This window comes from Podarcis bocagei (genome assembly GCF_964188305.1).
Source record: "Podarcis bocagei genome assembly, chromosome: 7".
Taxonomy (NCBI): domain Eukaryota; kingdom Metazoa; phylum Chordata; class Lepidosauria; order Squamata; family Lacertidae; genus Podarcis; species Podarcis bocagei.
In genome coordinates, this window is record NC_138132.1 from 30,616,292 (window position 1) to 30,638,379 (window position 22,088).

Below are 22,088 nucleotides of genomic sequence, written 5' to 3' on the forward strand. Positions count from 1 at the left end.
AGGAGAAGCCGCAAGGTGCCTGTTGCTTTAACAAGCTTTAACTCTTCTGTCTGCAGCGGAGGTAAAGCGTGTGGGGGACACGCTCCTGGGGATGGCTACCCAGTGCGTGCAGGTCAAGAATGTTGTGAAGACATCGCCACAGACTCTTTCCAACCTCTGCCTCAAGATCAATGTCAAGCTCGGCGGGATCAACAACATCCTGGTGCCTCACCAGCGGTATGTTTGCCAAGTGGGATGGAAAGGAAGTACCTTCACTAGAACACCCCGCCCCCGCCCAGTGATGTTGTAGCTCACACAAGCACACACCTGGCATAGCTGAACAAGAACACATGATTAGGGATGTAAGAAGGCATTGATTTCCATTTTGTCCTGTATTGGTTGCAGGCAACTGTTTCTCTTCTGCCATTCGTATTCCACCCCAAACTATGCTGTTCATCTCCACATCCACTGTACGTAACATACGTAATTTTTGTAAGCTACACTGTCGTTGCGTCGTTCCACCCCATTCACTTCAGTTCAAAATAAACGAGGCGCAAAGCGGGGTGGGGTGGGGGACCTAATCAGTTGTGTATTGTTTGTGGATGGAAAACAACAGCAACAATGAATACTGATCCTATTTACCGGATTGATTTGCACCGGCAATTTCGGTTCCCGTTTCTGTCAGAATTCTGACATCCATACTTGTGACCCCGAGAGCTTTGGCTCTCATTTAAAAACAAAAAGTGAAGTTTTGGCCCCAGTAGTCACACCAAGCACTTGGGCGCAGAGAGTCCAAAAGAGAGTGGGAGAGGGAGAATTCAAGGCAGACCAACGTACCATATCCAAAGCCCTGTTGGACTTGTGCCTTCCTCCCTTTCCCCCAGTCTTCTGTCAGCCTTTTTAATACACATTTCTCTCCCATTGAACCCAAAAGAAGGGGGGGGGGAGTATGCCAGCCATAAGGCTGCTGGTGTCCTCCACCCCCCCACCCCCTGGTTCCCAAATCTGAAGATATGTTAGGAGAACAGGAGAGCTTGGGAAACAGAGGATCCAAATGCTCCTTTGAGTTGCCCCTACACCTGAAATGCAACCTTCTTTGCCGCTCTCCACTGCTGAAGCACTAACGGCCAAGGAGGTGACTGTGGTTGCAAGATGGGTGCCTTTATGGGCAGACCTCGTCTACCTAGGGAGATCTATGATATCCTATGGCCCCTGGGATGCTCTTCCAGGGACCACAGGAGTGCAGCCGCAAGATGTAAAACAAAGGAACATATAATCTGCATCTAAAGAACCTTCCTGTTGAACTGAGAAATTTGATTCTTTGTCCTAGAATGAACTACACATAGTAAGTGGAATTATGTATCTACTCATTTTTTGCCCTGTTCATAATTTCCAATATTGGCAACCAATTTTACAGTCCAGATTTTTTTAAAAAATGCAAAATTACTACAGAACCATAACGCTTACAATTAAGCAGTAATAAAAGGGTCACCTGAAATGCTTCATGGTTTAAACATTCAGCCAGTTATACAACTACACTGAATACTTTATGAGAGCTTTTTTATCAGATTTCTCATCGTTTTTGTCTCCAGCTGTTACTTTTTTTTAATGAATATGAATAAAGAAATAAATTAAGAAGAAATGTGGGCAGTTTAGAACGCAGTAAGTCAGCCCAGAGGAAGAGCTTACTGAAAATACCAAGATTTCTCTTGGCAGTGGGAAATCGACAGCGAGGGAGCCTGATGAACACACTTTCAGGAGGAGTTTTTGGGACTGAGCTTGGAATTTCGGGGAGGAGACGGGGGAGATAAAAGCATGTAATTCTGATTATATTGCTTGTCAGTAACTTGCTTTAACAGAAGGAAGTAACTTGCTTTAATTTAGGTACAAAATGTTGGATAGCTAGCTTTTGTATAAGGGTGTTCCCCACAAAATGCTAGTTTTTAAAAAAATATAGTATTTGGTACTAAATCTTCTACTCAATCTTGTTCCCAGGTCTGCTGTCTTTCAGCAGCCAGTCATATTCCTTGGAGCTGATGTGACTCATCCCCCAGCAGGTGATGGAAAGAAGCCTTCTATAACAGCTGTAAGTTTTACCTCTCAAATGTTGTGGTGTGTAATAGGCTGGCTCGGCCCCAGACCATCAGGAAGGGAAGAGCCATAGTTCAGAGATAGAACACATGCTTTGTGTGCAGAAAGTCCCAGTTTCAGTCTCCAGGGAAGTCTGGGAATGTCTCCTGCCTGAAACCCTGGAAAACCATTGCCAATCTGCGTAGACAATACTGAGCTAGATGGACCATAGCTTTGGTTCTGTATAAGACATTGTTCTGTGTGCCTGTCTGGAGCACTCAGCCACCACCTCAGTTGTGCACCAACCTGCTCATTCAGGATGGAGTTCAGTGAGAGGCTCACACAGGTACAATTGCCTTGTGTCTGTCAGTGTTTGTAAAAAGCAAAAAAAGGTTCTGACCTCCCTTTGTTGCCTCAGCCTGGTTCTCGGACCCTTGTTGGCATAAAAGAGTCCATGAGAAGAGTATCTTTGCAGAGCACTTTCTGCTTTTATTCTTAAAAGTCTTTCTGTAAAAGCGATTCACCAACTGTACACACCTCAACACTACCAACTTTCACTAACCAACCAACCAACCCAACTAAACTAACATGTCTCACTATATACAACCCGGTGCAGGCCGCTGACTCATGCTGACCCAGCTTTTTTAAGCATTAAAGAAACAGCGACCAATTTTTAGCCGTGACAGTGTCCATGTAGCCTAGCACAGATTTCTAGGGAGTTGCCTCTTAAGTCCCCTAGCGTAGGGAGAGGCAGTGTTGTCTTCAGCCTGTTCTCTCCCATTTGTCTTCACCAGTTGACAGTCCTTCACTTTCATCAGGATTGCTCCCCGCACCCACACCCAAGCCTGACAGAAATAATACAGGGCGAAGTTCTTAAAAATAATAACAACAATTCTCAGTTTCAGTGGCATGCAAGTTTCACACTTTTGCTCTTTATGGGCTGCAGGTGGTGGGCAGTATGGATGCCCACCCAAGCCGTTACTGTGCCACCGTGCGGGTTCAGCGGCCCCGGCAGGAGATCATAGAGGACCTGTCGTACATGGTGAGAGAGCTCCTCATCCAGTTTTACAAGTCCACTCGCTTCAAACCCACCCGCATAATCTTCTACCGTGATGGAGTGCCGGAGGGACAGCTCCCACAGGTGAGGGGGCCTCTTTTCCTCAGTAGTATCAGCGGGAATGGATCCTGCACAGGAAGCTTCGGCTCACATTAGGTGGAAAGGACAGAGGTTTGCAGTGGGTACAGGTTAGGAATTGCCCAGTTTAAGGTGGGCTTCAGTAGTAGATATGGTCTGTTGAATTTGACTAACTGGATTTTTGTAAACCGCTTTAAGATTTTTTACAATCAAGTGGTGTATAAATTTTATGAAATAAATAAAGGTCCATTTAGTCTAGGTCTGGGGGACCTGTGGCCCTGAAGATGATGGTGATTATGATTTTGTTGACAGCCATAACTTCCACCATCCCAATGGTCTTGGTGGCTGGGGTTGATGGAAACTGGAGCCCAATAACATCTAAAGGGCCCCAAATTTCCCAGCCCTGGCTTATGGGAGACCCAGAGGCAGGGCACAAGGGCAACAGCTACCGATTTTCAGGAGTAAACATTTCAGGAAGCTGTATTTAGTTATTAATAGCTGTTGCTAGGCCTCTCTCTTTGTGATTTTTGCCTCCTCCCCTTTTAAGGCCACCTTAAGCCTGTAGAAGTGCCTACAACTTGGGGCAGCCAGTTCAGTAAATTAACCATACATTTGTCCTACAAAGTGCTTTATCTTTTGTTGAGTTGTGCTAAATTTATTTCCAGTCCATTTTACTGGGTGAAAAAGTTTTCAATTAGCTGTAATCGTGCCTTAGAGTAAGGTGGCCTCAATCTTTTTTTAATTAAAAAAATACTCTTCATATGATCAAGCAAAAAATAATAATAAAATAAATGGCTCAATGAATAGATGATCATTCTAGAAACAGAAGAGGGGGGGCAGTATGGTGTTTTCTTTTTCCTTCTACCTTTTAAAGCATTATGGCTGCTTTTCCCTTAGATCCTTCATTATGAGCTCCTGGCCATCCGTGACGCCTGCATCAAATTGGAGAAGGACTACCAGCCAGGCATTACTTACATTGTTGTGCAGAAACGACACCACACTCGCCTCTTCTGTGCAGATAAAAATGAGAGGGTGAGGATCAGTGATGGGGCACGCTTCAAATTAGGTCTTTTGGTTGTGTAAACACAGATCAGCGAGGTTAACAAGTGGCAATTGTGGGATTGCTGATAGCATTAATAAAGCCTGAGAGGTTTAAGATACAAAGCTAATTTAATTATTCTCTTTTATTTTGTTTGGCACAGCAGTTCCCTAACTAACTTGCTTGAGATCCCTAAAGGACAGTGGAGGCATCCCAGGCAATTGCTTTTTTTTAGCATTGCTTAACATCCGTCGTTCTTAGCATCTTGCTTAAACATCCCAGACAATTTCTCTTGCTAACAGCATTTATGCTTTTGTTTCCTTTGTAATAAACTCTGCAGATCGGTAAAAGTGGGAACATTCCAGCAGGAACAACGGTGGATACAAACATTACTCATCCGTTTGAGTTTGACTTCTACCTGTGTAGTCATGCAGGCATTCAGGTACTGTGTATTAATGACCTTTTTTATTTAAGGAGAGGAGGTGATTTAGATAATAGCCGGAATCCAAAGTATACTTCAGTTTTCCTACCCCTATAATCCCTGTTCTCTTTTTGCGGAGGGAGGCAATAGCAAGGAAGGAGCTGGTGAATGGGCACCAGCTTATTATGGCTCCCTGAAGCAGAGGTTCTATGGGGGCTGTAGATCTGGGGAATGAGCAGCAGATGGCTCTGTTACATGGAGTTGACCACGAGGGAAGATAAAACAAAGGGGCCAAGTTGAGACGGTGGCCTCTGGGTTTTGTGGGTCACCATAGTGGTGGTTGGAATTTACCTAGAGGTGCTTGAATGCACAAAGCACTTCATACTAGCTCAGTAATCCATACGTCAACCTGGTAAGATGTTGATATTACTATATCCATAATGCCAGTGGGGATTGGAAGCTGGGGGAGGTCTTGTCTAAGGCCACCTAGCACAGGGGTGGCAAACCCATGGACCAGATTGTGTGTGCATTGGCTGCTTTTGCATGCAGCCTTTGGACTGAAAAGGTTAGCCACTACCCCTGTAGATGGACCATCTTTCCACTGCACTTAGGAAGTTATCATCATTCCTCCCTGTGTACCCTACTGAGTCCAGTTCTTCTTCCCATCCAGGGTACAAGCAGACCTTCCCATTATTACGTTCTTTGGGATGACAACCGGTTTACAGCGGATGAGCTTCAGATTCTCACCTACCAGCTTTGCCACACTTACGTACGCTGCACTCGCTCAGTCTCTATCCCAGCACCAGCATACTATGCCCGCTTGGTGGCATTTCGGGCACGATATCACCTTGTGGACAAAGAGCATGACAGGTGAGCACCTGGGTGTCTGTACATGTAGTACTTCTACTTGTTTGTTTCCATCCGTGGAGCAGGATAGACTAGGGCAGTTACGGGGCTCCATGGTAACTTGTTTTCCTTCACCATCATCACTGTGTGGTGGAAGCCCAGTGACACCTGGGTTTGAATGTGTGTCTTCAGTTCTGAAGGAACATATTTGTATGTCAGGTACATCCCATTTGTAGAGTCCCTGATGGGTTGATTGTTGCATTATACCACCAATAGGCATGGTGCTTTACGGAGCACAAGAGGGCAGGTCGCTGCTCAAAGGGGTTGCCATCTGAAAAACAACGGAAGGAGGGGAGGGGAAGTGGGAGGCAGAAGTGGGAAACAAGGGAAGGGTATATGATTGTTTCAGTTACACATACCTAGGGTTATATGCATTGCTAGTTCTTCGCAGAGTAGATCCATAGAAATTAATGGGCCTGAGCTAGTCCTGTGTATTAATTTCATGGATCCACTCTCAAGTAGAACTAGCACTGGATAGGGTCCTTAGGCTTTGTTGAGAAAAGGGCAAGGTTGATGAATCTGTGGGCCTGCTAGAGTGGCTGTCATTATTGGGTGCAGGTGGTGGGCAGCATGGATTCCCCCCTCCCCCCCAAGCTGATTCTGTGCCACGGTGTGTTGGTAGCCAGCCTGGCCAATGATCAGGGATGGTGGGCTTTGTACTGCAGAGAATTTGGAGGGCTACTGATTAGCCAACCCAAGATAACAAAAATGGCATTATACACCCCCTGTTTTTACTGTGTGAACCAGTGAGGCGTACGGCCTGAGAGAACTGAGGACCAGTCAAGAGACCTGGAAGGCTGCATTTGGCTACCTGTCCTGTGGTTCCCTACTTCTGTCTCAAAACATAATATTATTGGAAAATAAATCTATTGCATCGTAACTTAACTTGTCAAAAAAGGCACTCAGAGGCTTTGCAGTCAGCCAGATGCTGGAAGCTTAATTGTTAAAGAGGTGGTGCAGAATGGGGTGTACTTGAGAGAGCTCAGTCCCACAGATGTTCACTGTTGAGATCCTTGAAGGTTCTTCCTTGTCCGGCAGCAGCACCAATGATCAGTGATGACCACTAGGTCAGAGTTTGGTCTTTAGTTTTCTAGGTGCAAATAATTTATTTGCCCCAGAGAAGGGTTATAGCACACCTGGCAAGTTCTCTCTGTGCAGCCATACTTTATACTTATTTTTGGCTATGTCTGGATATTTGTGATATTGTAACGAGAGTGGTGCCGTGGTCTAAAGCACAGAGCCTAGGGCTTGCTGATTAGAAGGTTGGCGGTTCGAATCCCTGCGACGGGGTGAGCTCCCGTTGTTTGGTCCCAGCTCCTGCCCACCTAGCAGTTTGAAAGCACGTCAGAGTGCAAGTAGATAAATAGGTACAGCTCCGGCGGGAAGGTAAACGGCATTTCCATTTGCTGCTCTGGTTCACTAGAAACGGCTTAGTCATGCTGGCCCGGAACTGCCTGCGGACAAACACTGGCTCCCTCAGCCAGTAAAGCGAGATGAGCGCCACAACCCCAGAGTCGTCCGCAACTGGACCTAACGGTCAGGGGTACCTTTACCTTTATCTAAGACAGTTTTCTGCTAGGGTAATACTGATTTGCTTGCAGGCTTCTTACCTGGAATGGAAGCAATTCATAAGTAGTGGTTTTATATGTTGACAACTAATACTTTGTTCTCTTCCCCCCCCCCCCGCACCCTGTTTCTTCCACTTTCAGCGGAGAAGGCAGTCACATATCTGGCCAGAGTAATGGTCGAGACCCTCAGGCCCTCGCCAAGGCCGTACAAGTTCATCAGGACACTTTACGTACCATGTACTTTGCTTGAAAGTATAACTTTTTTTACCTCACTCCAGAAAGCTTTCAGATTTGTAGGAGCCATAATTTAAAAAGAGGAAGCATTGGGAGCACCTTGTGGGCATCCAATGAGAAATCACTGCAGGGCGCAGATGGCGTTGGAGGCAGGAAACCAGCATCCTCTGGAATGAATGCAGGAGAGCCACTTAACCGGATGAACACACCTTTGTAGTCTTTGTTTTTCAGGCTTTCTAGTTACCTGACCAAACACACTAAGTATTTAAACCAAGGAAGAGATCTGACTTCCTGTTAAGAAAAAAAACAAAACGGTTTTCATTATTGGGAGGGGCGGGGGGGGGACAACTCAATATTAGACTTTCTCGACTGTGAAATAACTGTTTTGGTTCTCCAATGCCAAATCAAACGCTGGTAAGATTTTTGTTTGTTATTGTTTGGGATGGGTGGGGGAAATGGGATTTGTAGAGCCTTAAAACAGATGACTAGATTTATAAAAACTAATATTTTAGGATACAAGATGCTTTAATTGGTGAAGAAGAAGAAAAAGCCAGTAGTTTATAGATTAATTTTAACACTCTTACCCTTCCCTATGAAGAAATTTTCTCCCCTTTATATATAATAATAATAAATAATAATAATAATAATAACGTAAGGCACCCCCAGCACTTACCACAATGCCGAAAAGGAAACTTGTCTTCCGCCTGTTTAAAAGTGGGATAGCTGCTGCCCTTTTAATGCAACAGTCACAAACTCAACTGTGGGCGAGTGCCTTACTGCAATGCTGCAAAATGTTGATGTTCGTTCACCTTTCAAAGGAAAAGAAAAGCAAACCAAGGATACTCTTGTCTCGGTGGTGGTCCAAAAAAATCTCCATCTTAAAGGTATTAGGAGTTCTTTTTTTAACGTTCCCAAAGCTTTCAGTTTCATGTTAGCCTCACAGCCTCACGCTGGGTTAAAATTCTGTGCACTTTTAACATGACATATGAATTTGGAGAGCTGCTGATAAAACATGTTTTTGTTCTTTTGTTTTTATTTGATGTTGATTTTATTGTTCCTGATGTATTTCTTGAGTGGATTTTTTTTTTTAAATTTTTAATTTAAAAACTACATTTCTAACAAACGGGGTTTTGCAAGAGGAAGAATGTTTTTGCCTGCCCCATGAGCACAAACAAGAAACTCCATTATCAATTGATGTCCTGACTTTTTTTTATATGCCGATGAAATTTTTTATTACCAAGTGTTATTTTTATACGGTGCCGAGTCTTATTGCCAAAACTTACTCAAATCACTTATATATTCTCAGCGTTTACATCACAATATTCCCCCAGCAGCCCCCTCATACTTTGGAGTTTTCCTATAGCTTGTGTGGTGGGTTGTGTTATGAGATTTTTGTTTGCTTTGGCAGCATGTGTACTAAAATGCAAGTGATAGAGATTAGCGAGAGGCTGGCTGCTTTTCCATTAATCGAGCTGCAATCCACAAAGTCTTTATTTTTCTTTCCTAAAGTTTCACCCTATTTTTCCTTTATAGTTTTATAATAGTTTTAGGTCCAGCATGTTCTCAAAACTGCCCTGATGGTTTCTGCTGCTTTTAATTATTGCCATCCCCATGCAAATAAACAAAACCCCACTTGGCTTTTCCTTGGATCAGAACAACAACATGCACTTTGCTATCTATGTAGACATAGTTCGTATTCACAAGACAAATCTATTCTGTCCCGCCGTGATGATGAATTTCAAACTTCCTACAAGAAGCTAACTTGTGCTTTCAAGGCTGGAGGTTCTCTGGAATATTCTGTTACGGACATATTCTTGCCATTTTAGTACAAAAGCAGGCATGTGGTGAGAGAAGGAAATGTCACCTATACTCACGCCACATTGTCTCTTCAGATTATTACCTTAAAACTGCCAAAACCTTTGTTAAAAAAGGTGGGTTGAACCTGTGCAGCCATGCCACTCTCTTTGTAGGCACACCCTGTTAAAGCATATGCTTTGCAGCTTGTGAGGCAATACTGATTTTACCACTCAAGCTTCGAGTGTCAAGCCAGGTATCCCATTCTTTTTATTTTCACTCCTCCATCCCATCCCCTTCTCTCTCCAAATGCCATTTTGGGGGCAGAATGTTAACCCATCAAAATGCTATGCAAAAAAAAAAAAAAAACGTGCCACAGAATGGAGCACTGTTGTGTTTTACATTACTTGGGCATTATGGCTCATGTTCTTTAGCCAGGTCCCAAAGAACTGCTGTAGGAACGCTCCAACATTGCTTGTGTGCAGCTGCTGAGATTTCTGACCTTGAGCATCAGATCTCCACTTCATATCACAACTGGCTTTTAGCCCTTCCCCAGGTTCCAGAATGGTTCACCTGCTTCACTTGGGAAGGTGTGTGCCTGCTTACTGGTTTTTGAAGCACAAGTCCAATGCACTATTGGCTGCACACAGTGAGTTATGCACTTCTTTGGATCTTTGACTCTTCTCTCTTTCCCCGCTGGTTTCCTTTTCCCTCTCACTCAGCTGCTTTGTATCCCGCAAGGCTGGGAATTGCTTTGCTTTGGGCAGGGCAGAGTCCGGTCAGCAAAAGCATCAGTCTGGAAAAGCTGATCTTCTTAACCAAGTGCCTGCATGGGTAAACACATTATCATCTTCCAGCATGAACCTAGATTATGAGCCCTGCGTTTTTCAGAAAGAGAAGTTGGGGAGTCCCCCCCCCCTTACTTGGGCTTGTGAGTGAGAATGCTTTTATTTCTAGAAGCAGCTTTTTTGAGTTCTTTGCATCCCCTTCATGTCCTCTGCGCCGCTGTCTCTGTGCTTGGAGTGGGATTTGTAGGTTCAGTCACCAGCATTGCAACTAAAATATTTGGTCCAAGATTCAGAAGCGTTTTGAGCAAAAATGACTTGGGCATTTGCAGAACTGGGGGGTGGGGGAGATGGAGGGAATTTGAAAAATATTCAGCTTTGTTTTGAAAAAAAAATTGCTTTAAAACAAACACAAACCTCCAGGACTTGAATTGTTGTCAATGGATTCTCTTTTTCAGATTTTTGCACTCCGCCGTTAAGTAGCTGCTTTGAATGAATTGGTGTTGGCATGACCTAATGAGACAGGCAGCTAGGGCAGGCTTTGCCAACCTGGTGCTCTCCAGCTGTTTTGCACTGCTTTGAGTTGCCTGGGGAGTTATAGTGCAAATCACCTGGAAGGCACACGGTTGCTGAAGGTTGAGCTAGAGGAAACATACCTGTTTCAAAGCGCTTTCTGGCCCATCCTTCACTTCTCCCTCCCACCCACCTGGTGCATGCAGAATTTTCACTAAGTGCCGTAAATGATGTCATTGCTGCACCCTCTATGGAACAAAGTTTCTGGGTTCGGGGTATTTTCCCTCCCCCCCTTTAGATGTTCTACTTAATGAGTTAGATCTCCCTGCATGTTCTGTGTACTGGAGGTTCCCTCTTCCATTCCTGCTTAGCTGTATATTATGTCCTCTTGATAGTCCACGAGAGCACATAAGAGGTGGCATTCTTTTTTTTGGTACCACAGACTGTCCACTTTGGGGGCGTTGCAAGGCTACCAATAAGATATTTGAATACGCATTTTGGAGCATTTAACCTTGCACCTTAAGTCTGTCTCTTGTCGCTATGTTGCCCTTCTGCAGCTGAAAATGTTGCCAAATTCTCACAGGTGTGTGTGTGTGTGCGTGTGCATTTGCGTGACGGTTGGGGAGGCAGCATAATTATGTAGCTATCCGTTGTTGGCTCTTGTTTTTTATTTTACCTGCACTGCTGCTAGTTCCAATTTAATGCTTATATTTGAGCAAAAGACACTGGGCTGGGTGGAAGACGATGATGAAGAAGGCAAGAACCTGTGCCGCGAAAGATTGCAAGGAGCAGTACAAAAACTGGACTGGGATTCAAGGTGGCCCTTAGGTTTATGCCAAGGGACATATATGAGCCCAGTGGAATATTTAACCCCCCCCCCCGCCAATATAAACTGTAGACCCCGATGTCATGTCAAAAGCTACTGTTGATATTCTTCTCGGTTTCCAAAGCAACTTGCCATACAGCATAAAGGGGCTGTTACCTGTGGAGAAATTATTCTTAAATCTCTCTTGGGCTTGTGGAACGAGCTCCACAGTTCTTGGGAACTTTGGCCCACCCATGTCTGTGGCTGGTGTGGCTAACCTCTGTGGCCCTCTAAGGGGGCTCTGGACTCCAGCTTCTATCAGTCCCAGCCAGCATGGCCAATGGGACTTGCAGCCCTCCAGACATTGCTGAACTACAAGTAAGGGCGTACCAAAATGAAATTGATAGGATGTAAAATAGAGGTATGGTAACAGTCTTTTCATTTGGTGGATGCAAACTTTCTGAGTTACACACCACTCTTCAGGCAGAGGATACACAGTACAGAGGGCAAAGCTGGGTAAATATGCAGTGACATCTAGATATTGTCTCTAGTGTAAATCCTTACGTGGAACCAGAGGTTCTCTTTAGTTTGGAAAATGAGCTGTTCTCATCTGAAGAATTCTATACAACTGTAAAACACGAAAAAATTCTCTGGCTACCAAACATTTGTCTGAAAAAAGGAAAGTTGCCATGCCTGGTTTTTGTATCATAATCCTTTTGGGACCAACAAAGCAGCTTCTGTCTATAGAAAACTGATGTTGTAGGAAAGCCTAAAAGCGTCAGCATTGCAAGGATTCAACAAAGAATCCCTTTTTAATATAATGTTCAAAGCAATTTGGCAGCAAGGTGCAAACTTGTTGTGTTGGTCCTATCTGGAGAGAAATGTGAGCAACATGGCAGAACAGCAATAAAAAAAGTGAAACCCGTATCATGTGTGCACATGTAATTTTGCACTTCCAAGAAATTGTGAAAGTTTTAAACTGATGGCAAATCTGGTTTGTGTTCAATTTTTTTTTAAGAAAAACTGTTACAAGGAAGCGTTGAAGTGTAAATAGAGAATGTTCACAAAACACGCTATTGGTTGAGTTTTGTTTTCTTGTTTGTGTTTTTTTAATTTGAAACTGAACATTGTATGGTCCATTTATTAAACAGATTTGAACAACTGCTGTACAGTCCTTATTGAGAGGAGCAAACTGGAACTCAAATTTTATAAAGAGAGTTTCAACACCTGGATATGAGTTTCTTCTGTGAGAGACAGACATTTCACTTAAAGTATAAACAAAAATCCACATAGAATACAGTTGTGCTTTTTTTTTTTAAAGAAAAAACTAGGATGTCAATATTCTGGCAAGACTGGTATTTTATTTCTTGAAAAAGGTTTGATGCCTTTGGTGTGCGTAGATGGTCATGCACTTCTGGATACCAGTAAACCACATGCCCAGCTTGTAATAAATGCCCCACTGTCATGTTGTATTATTATTATTTAATTAAATTTGTAAACTGCCCTTCTTGCGAAGACCACAGAGCGGTTCACAACAGAAAAATGCAAATTGGAGAACACAATATACATTAAACAAAAACCAATAACGTCCTCCCATCACGTTTAGAAGGTGATAGAATGTTAACCAGCCAAAGGCCTTATTACAGAAAAACGTTTTCACCTGGGGTCTTAAGTATGTAATGATGCCAGGCGAGCCTCCTTGGGGAGGGAGTTCCACAAATGGGGAGCCACCACCCTCCAAACCTTTCATGGAGGAGGCACACAAAGAAGAGCCTCAGATGATGATTGCAGGGTCCAGGCCAGTTCACATGGGGAGAAGTGGTCCTTGAGGTATTGCGGTTCTGAGCTGTTGATTGCTTTATTAGTAAAAAACCAGCACTTTAAATTGGGCCCAGAAATTAGAATCAGTCTCTCACACTCTAGACTGTCTTGCCCCTGTGATCAACCTGGCTGCCAGCTGAAATTTCTTCAGACACCTTTTCACAGTCCCTGTGACCACTCATCAATACTCCCTTGGCTCTGGTTCCTCCCACCACCCCTCTGTTTCCAACTAGTCCATGGCACTAACAAAGTCAATCCAACATATCAGGACTAGACAGTGCTCTGGACACCCCTTGAAATTCATCTGCTGTAACAGTGGAGTCAAGAACCTGGTGGATGCAAGCAAATTTATTCTCAAGACAGCTTGCAAGCAAGTCACAGTGCGCTACCTGCTTCAGGCCAGACTGCACTACTTGGAAAAGCTCCACCAGATGGCACAATGAGGATACAATGGGAGGTACCAAACTCTGCTGCCTTTGTTGCCTTCACTGCCACTAGGTAGGCCCTATGATGAGCCCTCCTGAACAGGTGGCCCTCCTGAATGGACTGTGTTTAGAGGATGGACTACAACACTTCTCCCTGTACAGCAGCCTTTGTCCAAAATATCTAAGGGCACCAGGTTGGGGGAGAATTATGCGTCTGTAGAGTTAGTGTCTTAGTGGGACTGAACATTCATAGCCTGTCGGTCCAAGCAGTACAACACACTGCTTATATTAGTTACTATTTTATAAAGTGCTGTACAAAGATTTAAAACAAAATGGTTCCTGCCCAGAAGCTTACAATCTTACAAACACACACAGGGACACTGAGCCAGGCTGTCTGTTCTTTATGCGTTAGACTGTGTATGTGTCTCAAGAGAAATAGTTTTGCTATTTTCATGCAGAGACACTGTGTAAGTGTGAAAGCCATACATTTTTTACTGTTTGGGATGGGAATGTTGCATTCAGAGTTGTGGATTCAAGCCCCACATTGGGTGAAAGATCCTGCATTGCAGGGGATTGGACTAGATGACCCTAGTGGTCTCTTCCAAGTCTACAATTTTATGAAAACTCAATACAGTTTACAAAAAGAATAAATAAAGGTTAAAAGCAAGCAATTAAAAGTAAAAATAAAATAAAATCAGTAAGCTAAAACTAGAATTACATTACTAAATTACTAAAATCAGTAAGCTAAAACTAGAATTACATTACTAAATTACTAAAATCAGTAAGCTAAAACTAGAATTACATTACATGTAATTCTATTTTCATTATTAAAATCAAACTAACTTTGTATTTATAGCTATATAAATTGTTGCCTGGTGAACGGGGGAATGCACCTTTTGCAGCCGTCTAAAACTTTAAGGCAGTTAAAAAACCGAGTGTTAGTTTGCTAACTATTAAAAATATTTAACAGCCACGGAACTTAAGGGTCCTCCAAATCTCGCGCTTACCTCAAATAACACAAGCGGAGACTCGAACCCGCGGCCTTTCGTTCATTTAAGGCCAACCCCATAACCACTCCTTCTTTTTGCTTGTTCCCGCCTCCGCACGGCCCTAGCTCCGCCTCCTAAATTTGCATTCGCCGAGGGCTGCCCTTGAAGGAGAGCGGCAACTCTCGTACGCATGCGTGCTGCGTTTATCTTAGTTGTTTAACAACGTGAGCGGAACTAAGCGCGAACTTGCGCGGGGTTGAGGTAGAGCGAGAGAGGCTGAAGTAGGAAAAGAACTTCCGGCGGCCAGAGGTGGTGGAGGAGAATGCACGCATGCGCGTGAGCCGGTGAGTGAGTTAGTCAGGCACCCTCCCCCCTCCTGCTACAGAGACAGACATCGTAGAAAGACTACAGAGTACAGTCTTCGCCTCGGAGCCGAAAAAGGGAGGAGGGACGGCTTCCGGTAGAGAGGGAGGCGCATGCGCGCGCCTGCGGGCACCCGGGGACTGGTCCCTCCAGAACGAGGCTCAGTGTGTGCCGAGTGGAAAGTCGGGTTTCTCAGTCAGTTAGTCAGTCAGTCAGTGGAGACGGGAGCGAGCCGGGGCTGCGGGCGGCCACGCAACTTCCGCTTCTTCACCCGTCACCGCAGCCCGAGACTAACTGACTGACTGACCGCCCGTGGGCGGCTTGGGAGGGAGAGTAATAACCTGAAAGACTCGAGTGGCTGCGTTTGTGAAGAGGAGGCGCCGCCGCCGTTGTTGCTGCTGCTGTCTCCTCAGGCCCGGCCGGACCGGGACGGCGCCAGGCGAACGACGTGGGGGACCCGGCAGGAACCGGACCGGCACCCGTAGCCTGAGAGCGGCCCCGCCGAGCTCCATGAATGGAAATCGGCAGCGCAGGTGAGGCGGAGGCGACGCCTGACGGGACGCTCCACTCCTTAGGAGCCGCTGGCAGCGCTTGGCGTGGGCTGGATCTTGACACAATAGGTGGACTCGGGGAGGGAAGTTTCGGGGAGGCGGTTGGGCGGCAGTTCCCGAATAACTGACCTTGAAGTTACGGGGCTGGTGGCAAGCTTGGGCTTCGTGGTGTCTGCCATTTGGGTATGGAGACAACCCGGGGCCCTGGTGTGTTTTCCTCAGAACTAAAAATAAAAGAAAATAAAATATGCGGCTGAAACACAACTAACTGCACGAAGTAAATGTCCTCTGTGGCCCAAAATATTGTTTTGCTGATAAGTTCCACATAACTGACTGAAGTTGAGCTTATTCCTAAGTGTATTTAGGGTTGTAGCTTGAGGACCAATCCTATACTCTTGAGATGTCTATAAAATCAATAGTTGGATAGGACCAACGTGTCAGGTTGTGTGTGTGTAAGAGCTTGTAGGGAGGTGGACCTGTGGAGAAGCTTAGGGAAGTGTGGGTCTGAAATCTTGAACAGAATATGGGGGGACTGGTGTAGGTGTTTTTGCTTCAGCAGGGTGGTCCTCCCAAGGTGCTTCTGGGGCAGCTGAGACCCTAGATATTTTATATGTAGCCGTGGAGCAAGTGGCTTGATTATCATTGCCGTTGGGGTAGAAACTTGGAATAATTATGAGGTAAATGTGTTTCTGATTTGCAGTAGATACTATATAAAAGCACATGTTTGCTTTGGTGATTTATCTATGCTAAAAAATTGTTAGCTTCTTGTAACATGGTTACCTGAAAAATCAAGAAATGCATGACATAACTGATCTTGAGAATGCAGTTTTTCTTAAATAGAATTTCCCCCCTGTATATTTGTGCCTGACCTCAGATGAACCCTGGTATGGGTGACAGGTAGATGTGGTAGACATGTATAGCTTGTCTAGACATCAATATTAAATTCAGAAAGTTGCTCAAATTTTGCAGAAAATTTGTAAATCCTACTTGTCCACTTGAAATGATTTTGGGTGAATCAGTGGCTGAACTGAAAGAAAGGACGCTTCCTGATAAACATAAGCAGCTGTGTGGGTTTTTGTTTGTTTTTGTTTTACCAAAACAAAGAGTGATTTAATTTTTTAAAATTTGGACACGTGTTTGAATAAATGTTTAAGCAATACTAGCATTGGATCATAGGTGTATATGGCCTGAGGGCATATGAAACAAGCATTCCTGGTCGGTGCCATATGTGTCATTTTTAGTACTGTGACAGAATAAAAGTTGGATTTTAATGTACTAAATAAATAGCTACTTGTGTCTGAAAATACTTGTGTTGCAAGTTAAATGCATTGGTTAGATCATACACACACCAAAACAAAAGTTTTCTTTTCACAATTTTAGCAACGTGACAGCTAAAATCAGATGCAGAACAACACCCCCCCCAAAAAAAAACTGCACTAACATGTAACTTTGTATCTCTAGAGCTGCTTAACAATTTAAAACTGGAGCCTGAAGTTATTACTGACAGTGTTGACCAATGAATGCAAATGCTTGGCTTTTCATGTTACAATGTTAAATGATAGCCACAGCATTTGTTTTCTTAACACTTTTGGATTCCTCCATTTTAGATTTCTAACTGTTAAATGCTATTAGCTTTAATACCATTATTTCAGATAGGGTGCTTTGATCCACAACTTTAGCAGCTAAATTATTTTGAAATAAAAGTTTTACTAGCTTGATATGGCACATATCTAAGAAAGCCTTAGCACTCAGGTGGAAAATTGTAATGCCATTTGATACAAAGATATATAAAGGTTTGTTGCTTTGTAACTTTGGGTTCAAGCATTAAAGGGGAAAAATAAGTGTGTGTTATATGCCTAATACAGAGCTAGATAATTTAGTAAGTTTTTGCTGGTTTCTTCCACTTTGCAGGATACTGTTGAGTAACACTTTTAGAATTTGTTTGGCTTCCTAATGAAGAATAGTGATCTAATTGTTGTCTGTATGCATAGTGGTCATTAATGCCATATGTTAGACTTAGTGATATGTACATTCTTTATATCCCTTCTTACTGTACAAAAAATTCCTCTTATGTTTCTTAATGTGGAGAATTGAACATTATTAATCCTGGAAAGAAGATATTAGTATAATTGCAGAACTGTGTGTCCCGAATAAGGTACTGAAAAAATCAGGAAACATTTGGCTCTTTAAGTCTGTGATTTTAAGCTTGTTTAGAAGTATCTTCATTAAAACCAGAGATTAGGTTCCAAGTAAACATGGCTAATATAATGACTGCAAATCTTAAATTCTGCAAGCCTCAACTAGTTATCTGCCAGTTGCACCCTCCCAAAAACTACTGTTATTTTCCTCTAACTTTCATATGGTTAATAATAATAGCATTAATACTATATCATACCTTGTATACAGAGTCAAAGTCATGTGGGATTTCCCCCCAAAGTTTCATTTCTGAACCATTTTCTTACAATTCCTTTCAAGTTCTCTCTGCTTTCATTCTCTCTGTATGTTGGGGAAATGCCATTAACATTTGTTTTCTAGAGAGGCGTACATTACTGTTTGATGGACATAGTAGCAGTGATGGCTATATGCTACCTCCAGGGTCAAAGACAGCATGCCTCTGAAAACAAACCTGTGACTACAGAGCAATAGTAGGAGAGGATGTCTGTGGGCTTCCCATTGACTTCTGGTTGTTCATTATGGGAAACAGGATGCTAGATTAGATGGATGACTTGATCTAGCAGGAGTGGTCTTATGCTCTTATACCTTGCAGGTAGCCTTTCTTTAATTTTGTCATAATTGGATATTCAATTCCAATATGTCATTATAAAAGCACTAGAACACAAGAAATGGTGTCTGGGTTTGCTCTACCTGCTCCTCTCCACCCAATTCCTTTTCCTCTTGTGTCTGTTTTTAGATTGTAATCCTAGACAGGGACTCTTTTATGAATGTCATTTGTAATTGTAAGCCACTCTGGGAGCATTTTTTGGTTGACGAGTGTGACAAAAATGCTATGAATAAATAATTTAAGAGGTCAGTAAATACTGAGGTGAGCGGGACTAATGTTTCTGATTTCTGAATAAAGTTTGGTTTTATTATGCATATTTTTGACATAAGGTTGATAATATTCTTATCCAAATAATGGATGCACTGAGAAGGTGAGCTTTGTGGTGCTTAATTCACCCCACCCCCAAAACAACCTTGGCAATAAAGTCAGAGGATCTAAAGCTGGCTCTCTGGAAGTTTTGACTGTCACAGGAGGAAGATAAAAAGATAAAGCTACTCAGGCAGCTAGGGGCTCTTAGTAAAAAATATTTAATTGGTGTTTAACATGTTTGTGGGTGTAGCTGAGGATAGTTTGCAAAGCAGAGTTCTGCATTTAGCTTTCTTGGGAGTTCTGTGAGTCACTGGTATAATTGATCATCTATGTTAAACCTACATCTTAATTAACTTCATTCTAATGGTCTGAATAGTTTCAGAGAAAAATGTTTTATCAACCTTTGGAAAAGATCTACAAAATATTCATTATGTGCATCTGGAAATGCAGCAGTTACATGAAAACTAACTTAGAGCATAAGGGACAGGTTTGGAGATCTCTTCCTTCAGCCTTAGGAACTCAGCTGACAGTTCCCCGTTTCTGAGTATGCAGTGTTTATGTTCAGAATTGCTGGCTGCCTAAAGGATGCTATAAAATTTGAGATTTTACTCTGGCATCAGGTATAGAGATAAGAAGGAACATGTCACTTGCGGCATGGGTAGCACATTCAAATTTAATGCTGACAAGGTCAAAGTCCTTCGTTAGGTCTATGAAAGAGATGTATGAGGTGCATCGCTGCTCTCAACTTTTCTCCTGCAGTTTTCACACTGAGAGGATCATGTCAACTGTTGATCTCTAAACTCTAAAGGCTCATTGTGACTGGAAAATTGTTGGGTGTGTTGTAACTCTATTTAAGGCAAATAGCTGGCGAGATTGACATATATGTTATGATAGATACAAGACTTTTACTTATCTGCTAGACTGTACTGTTACACGTATTACTCTGAAGTTTTTCCCCCCATAAGTGTGTGCACAATAATTTTGCACATGTGGGTGGGGAGACACCATAGATCTTCTGCCAAGCAAGCAGAGGTTGGGTTTCCCCCTTTACTTGAGGAGATATATACAGCTGACCTTTTAGTCATTTGGTGGTATTTTTTGTTTGTTTAATTATCTGAGGTTGTTTGTTTATTTGATTATCTTGAGGTATTATTATTATTATTATTATTATTATTATTATTATTATTATTATTATTATTATTTCCTGGCTTTCTTAAGAACATAAGAGCATAACTGAAGCAGAACAAAAGCCCATTTAGTCCAGCATTCTGTTCTCCCTGTGGCCAATCAGATGCCATCAGAAATCCACAAGCATGAGTACAAGCGAACTTTTCCACTGAACATACTGCCCTGATTCTGGGGGTAGTCCATAGTTATTGTGACTAGTCGCCGTTGACTACCTTATCATCCATAAACTGGTCAATTCATTTTTTTAAACCCTTCCAAGTTTGTGGTCTTTACTTCATCTTGTGGTAGCAAATTCCACAGTTTAACAATGTGTTGTGTAAAGGAATCTTGCCTTTTGTCTGTCCTGAATCCTCCAAACTTCAGCTTTGTTGGATGACTTTTCTTTCCCCTTCCTCCACATCATGCATAATTTTTGTACACCTTTATTGTGCCCCCCACTTAATCACTTTTTTCTGACCTTCAATGTCCCAAACATTGTTATCTTACCTCATAAGGGAGTTGCCCCTTGATCATTTTGGTTGCCCTTTTCTGGCTCTGCAACATCATTTTTTGAGGTGTGGCCACCAAAACTGTACATAGTACTCCAAGTATGGTTGTACCAGAGTTTGTGTAATGGTATTATGATAATGGCAGTTTCATTTTCAGTCATTTTCTTGTGGGATGCTACACACTGCATCTTCGATGATGAAATTCCAGGTGGCATACATAGGTTTTTCAAGCCATCTCCCATCCAAGACTGAACAGATATATTCAACTTTAGCAAGGTTTCTGCTTCCTGTGCCTTCAGTCCAAATGCCTTTCTTTGTTAAAATTTGTAAACATACTAAGCTAATTTTCATAAATGTTACTTCTTTTTTAATACCACTTTTAATACCACCAGCAGGCTGAGCACACTAAATATACAAACAGTTGTAAAATCATTTGAAAACAGCAATTGGCAGGCATGCTTAAGGGATATTCAGTGTTCAGATAAATCCTTTGATAACATATCCTTCCTTGTTATGAACATTTTGAAATTCATATTTAAGAAAGCAGCCATAGGACAGGCTTCAGTGCCCAAAATTCACCAGGTGCATTTTGAGACTGGTGTGGGTCCAGTTGCGACCACATGGACATCTGTGGATGCCAGGCTGGGATCTGGCATCTCCATCTGGCTGACCTCTCTAGCTTTCTTAAGCAAGTACTATAAGCGTTTACCGTATATCCCACCTTTTTCTCCAAGGAGTACATGGTTCACCCCCCTCCTTAGTTTATTCCTACAAAAACCTTGTGAAATAGGTTAAAAGGCTGTGACTGACCCAAGGTCACCCCGTGAGCTTCATGATTGAGTGGGGATTTGAACCCCTAGGTTCTAGATTGACACTCTAACCACTATAGCACAATGACTATAGGTAATCCACCTGGATTAGCAAGATGGATCAGACCTGGCAAAGCAAAATGTCACTTAGGAAGGATCCGAAAGATTTTCCTTGAAGCGAAGCTTGAATTTGTTTTATTCTGGATTGTTTAATTTGATGCTTTAATGTATTGTTAACTGCTCTGAGGTTTTTTTCTTTAAAATATAAAGTGGTATCAAAATGAAATAACTAACTAACAAACAACAACAAAATTTCATTGTCAAAAAGGCGCCTAGACATTCCATTGTGGTGACCGAAGTTTAAGGTGCCATTTGGTGATTAGCTTCTGTATCTGAGATTCTTTTTTAAATGAAACTAATCTAGACAAAAAAGGGGGGGACAAAGGGAAAGAAAAATGCAAAGACTTAGCTTATATCTGAGTTTCTAACACTGACAGGCTTGTCTAAACTGTGGATGAATAGGGTTTTTGCAGCACTGTATCCCCTTGACACATATATCTAAGTGATGCACAGAAGTACCATGTAAATATTATCTCCAAACCTTTAATGTGCTTATTGTGGTTCTGAACTGTGACATGTTTTCACATAAAATGAGATACTGTTATACATTTTCAAAAAGATTGTTTGCGACCAGTGACTGGTGGCAATAAATGAAATGTAATAACTTGGTCAGTAATATATTTCTTCATGGCAGCACACTGCACATGCCTCATTGGAAACACATCCCTGCACTACTATCAACATTAGTGGGGAGAAACTCCCATTGGTGCCTGTGAGAGATTTTCTTCTCTAAAGCTAATGGCAGTGTAGGAGAGATGATTCATCAGGATTTTGATGTAAGGGTTAAACCACTCTTCTCTCATGCTGCAGTCCCAGTGAAAAGCGTGCCTTTGTCAACCTCCCCCCCCAAAAAAAAACACAAACTCTGTCATGCATGCAAGATACCCATTTAACATCCTGTGCAGTTTGATACTGTAGTCTTAAAATGTACGTGGATGATTCAACTAACAGTTTGCTAGTTTCAAACATACATCTGTGTGCTTGTGGGATATGA

At 42.7% G+C, this 22,088-nt stretch overlaps 2 protein-coding genes across 5 annotated transcripts in view; both read left to right on the forward strand.

Annotated features, from left to right (window-relative positions):
* Positions 1-12,412, forward strand: part of LOC308590222 (protein argonaute-1) — a 47,643-nt gene extending 35,231 nt beyond the window's left edge. For both annotated transcript variants that reach the window (XM_081200023.1, XM_081200024.1), the window contains 7 exons: positions 57-216; positions 1,975-2,065; positions 2,996-3,190; positions 4,082-4,216; positions 4,564-4,665; positions 5,315-5,514; positions 7,260-12,412. In XM_081200023.1, the coding sequence (XP_081056149.1) occupies positions 57-216; positions 1,975-2,065; positions 2,996-3,190; positions 4,082-4,216; positions 4,564-4,665; positions 5,315-5,514; positions 7,260-7,368 (992 nt within the window). In that variant the 3' untranslated portion in view covers positions 7,369-12,412. The remainder of the gene's footprint in view (positions 1-56; positions 217-1,974; positions 2,066-2,995; positions 3,191-4,081; positions 4,217-4,563; positions 4,666-5,314; positions 5,515-7,259) is intronic.
* A 1,959-nt stretch (positions 12,413-14,371) lies between these two features.
* The window catches only part of LOC308590221 (protein argonaute-3), a 63,083-nt gene continuing 55,366 nt past the window's right edge, over positions 14,372-22,088 (forward strand). The window contains exon 1 of one of the 3 annotated variants that reach the window (XM_081200022.1): positions 14,372-14,828. Coding sequence is in view for 1 of the 3 variants with exons in the window: in XM_081200021.1 (XP_081056147.1) it covers positions 15,362-15,380 (19 nt within the window). In the remaining 2 variants the exon portion in view is untranslated. The other 2 variants (XR_014009722.1, XM_081200021.1) reach the window with 2 other exon arrangements.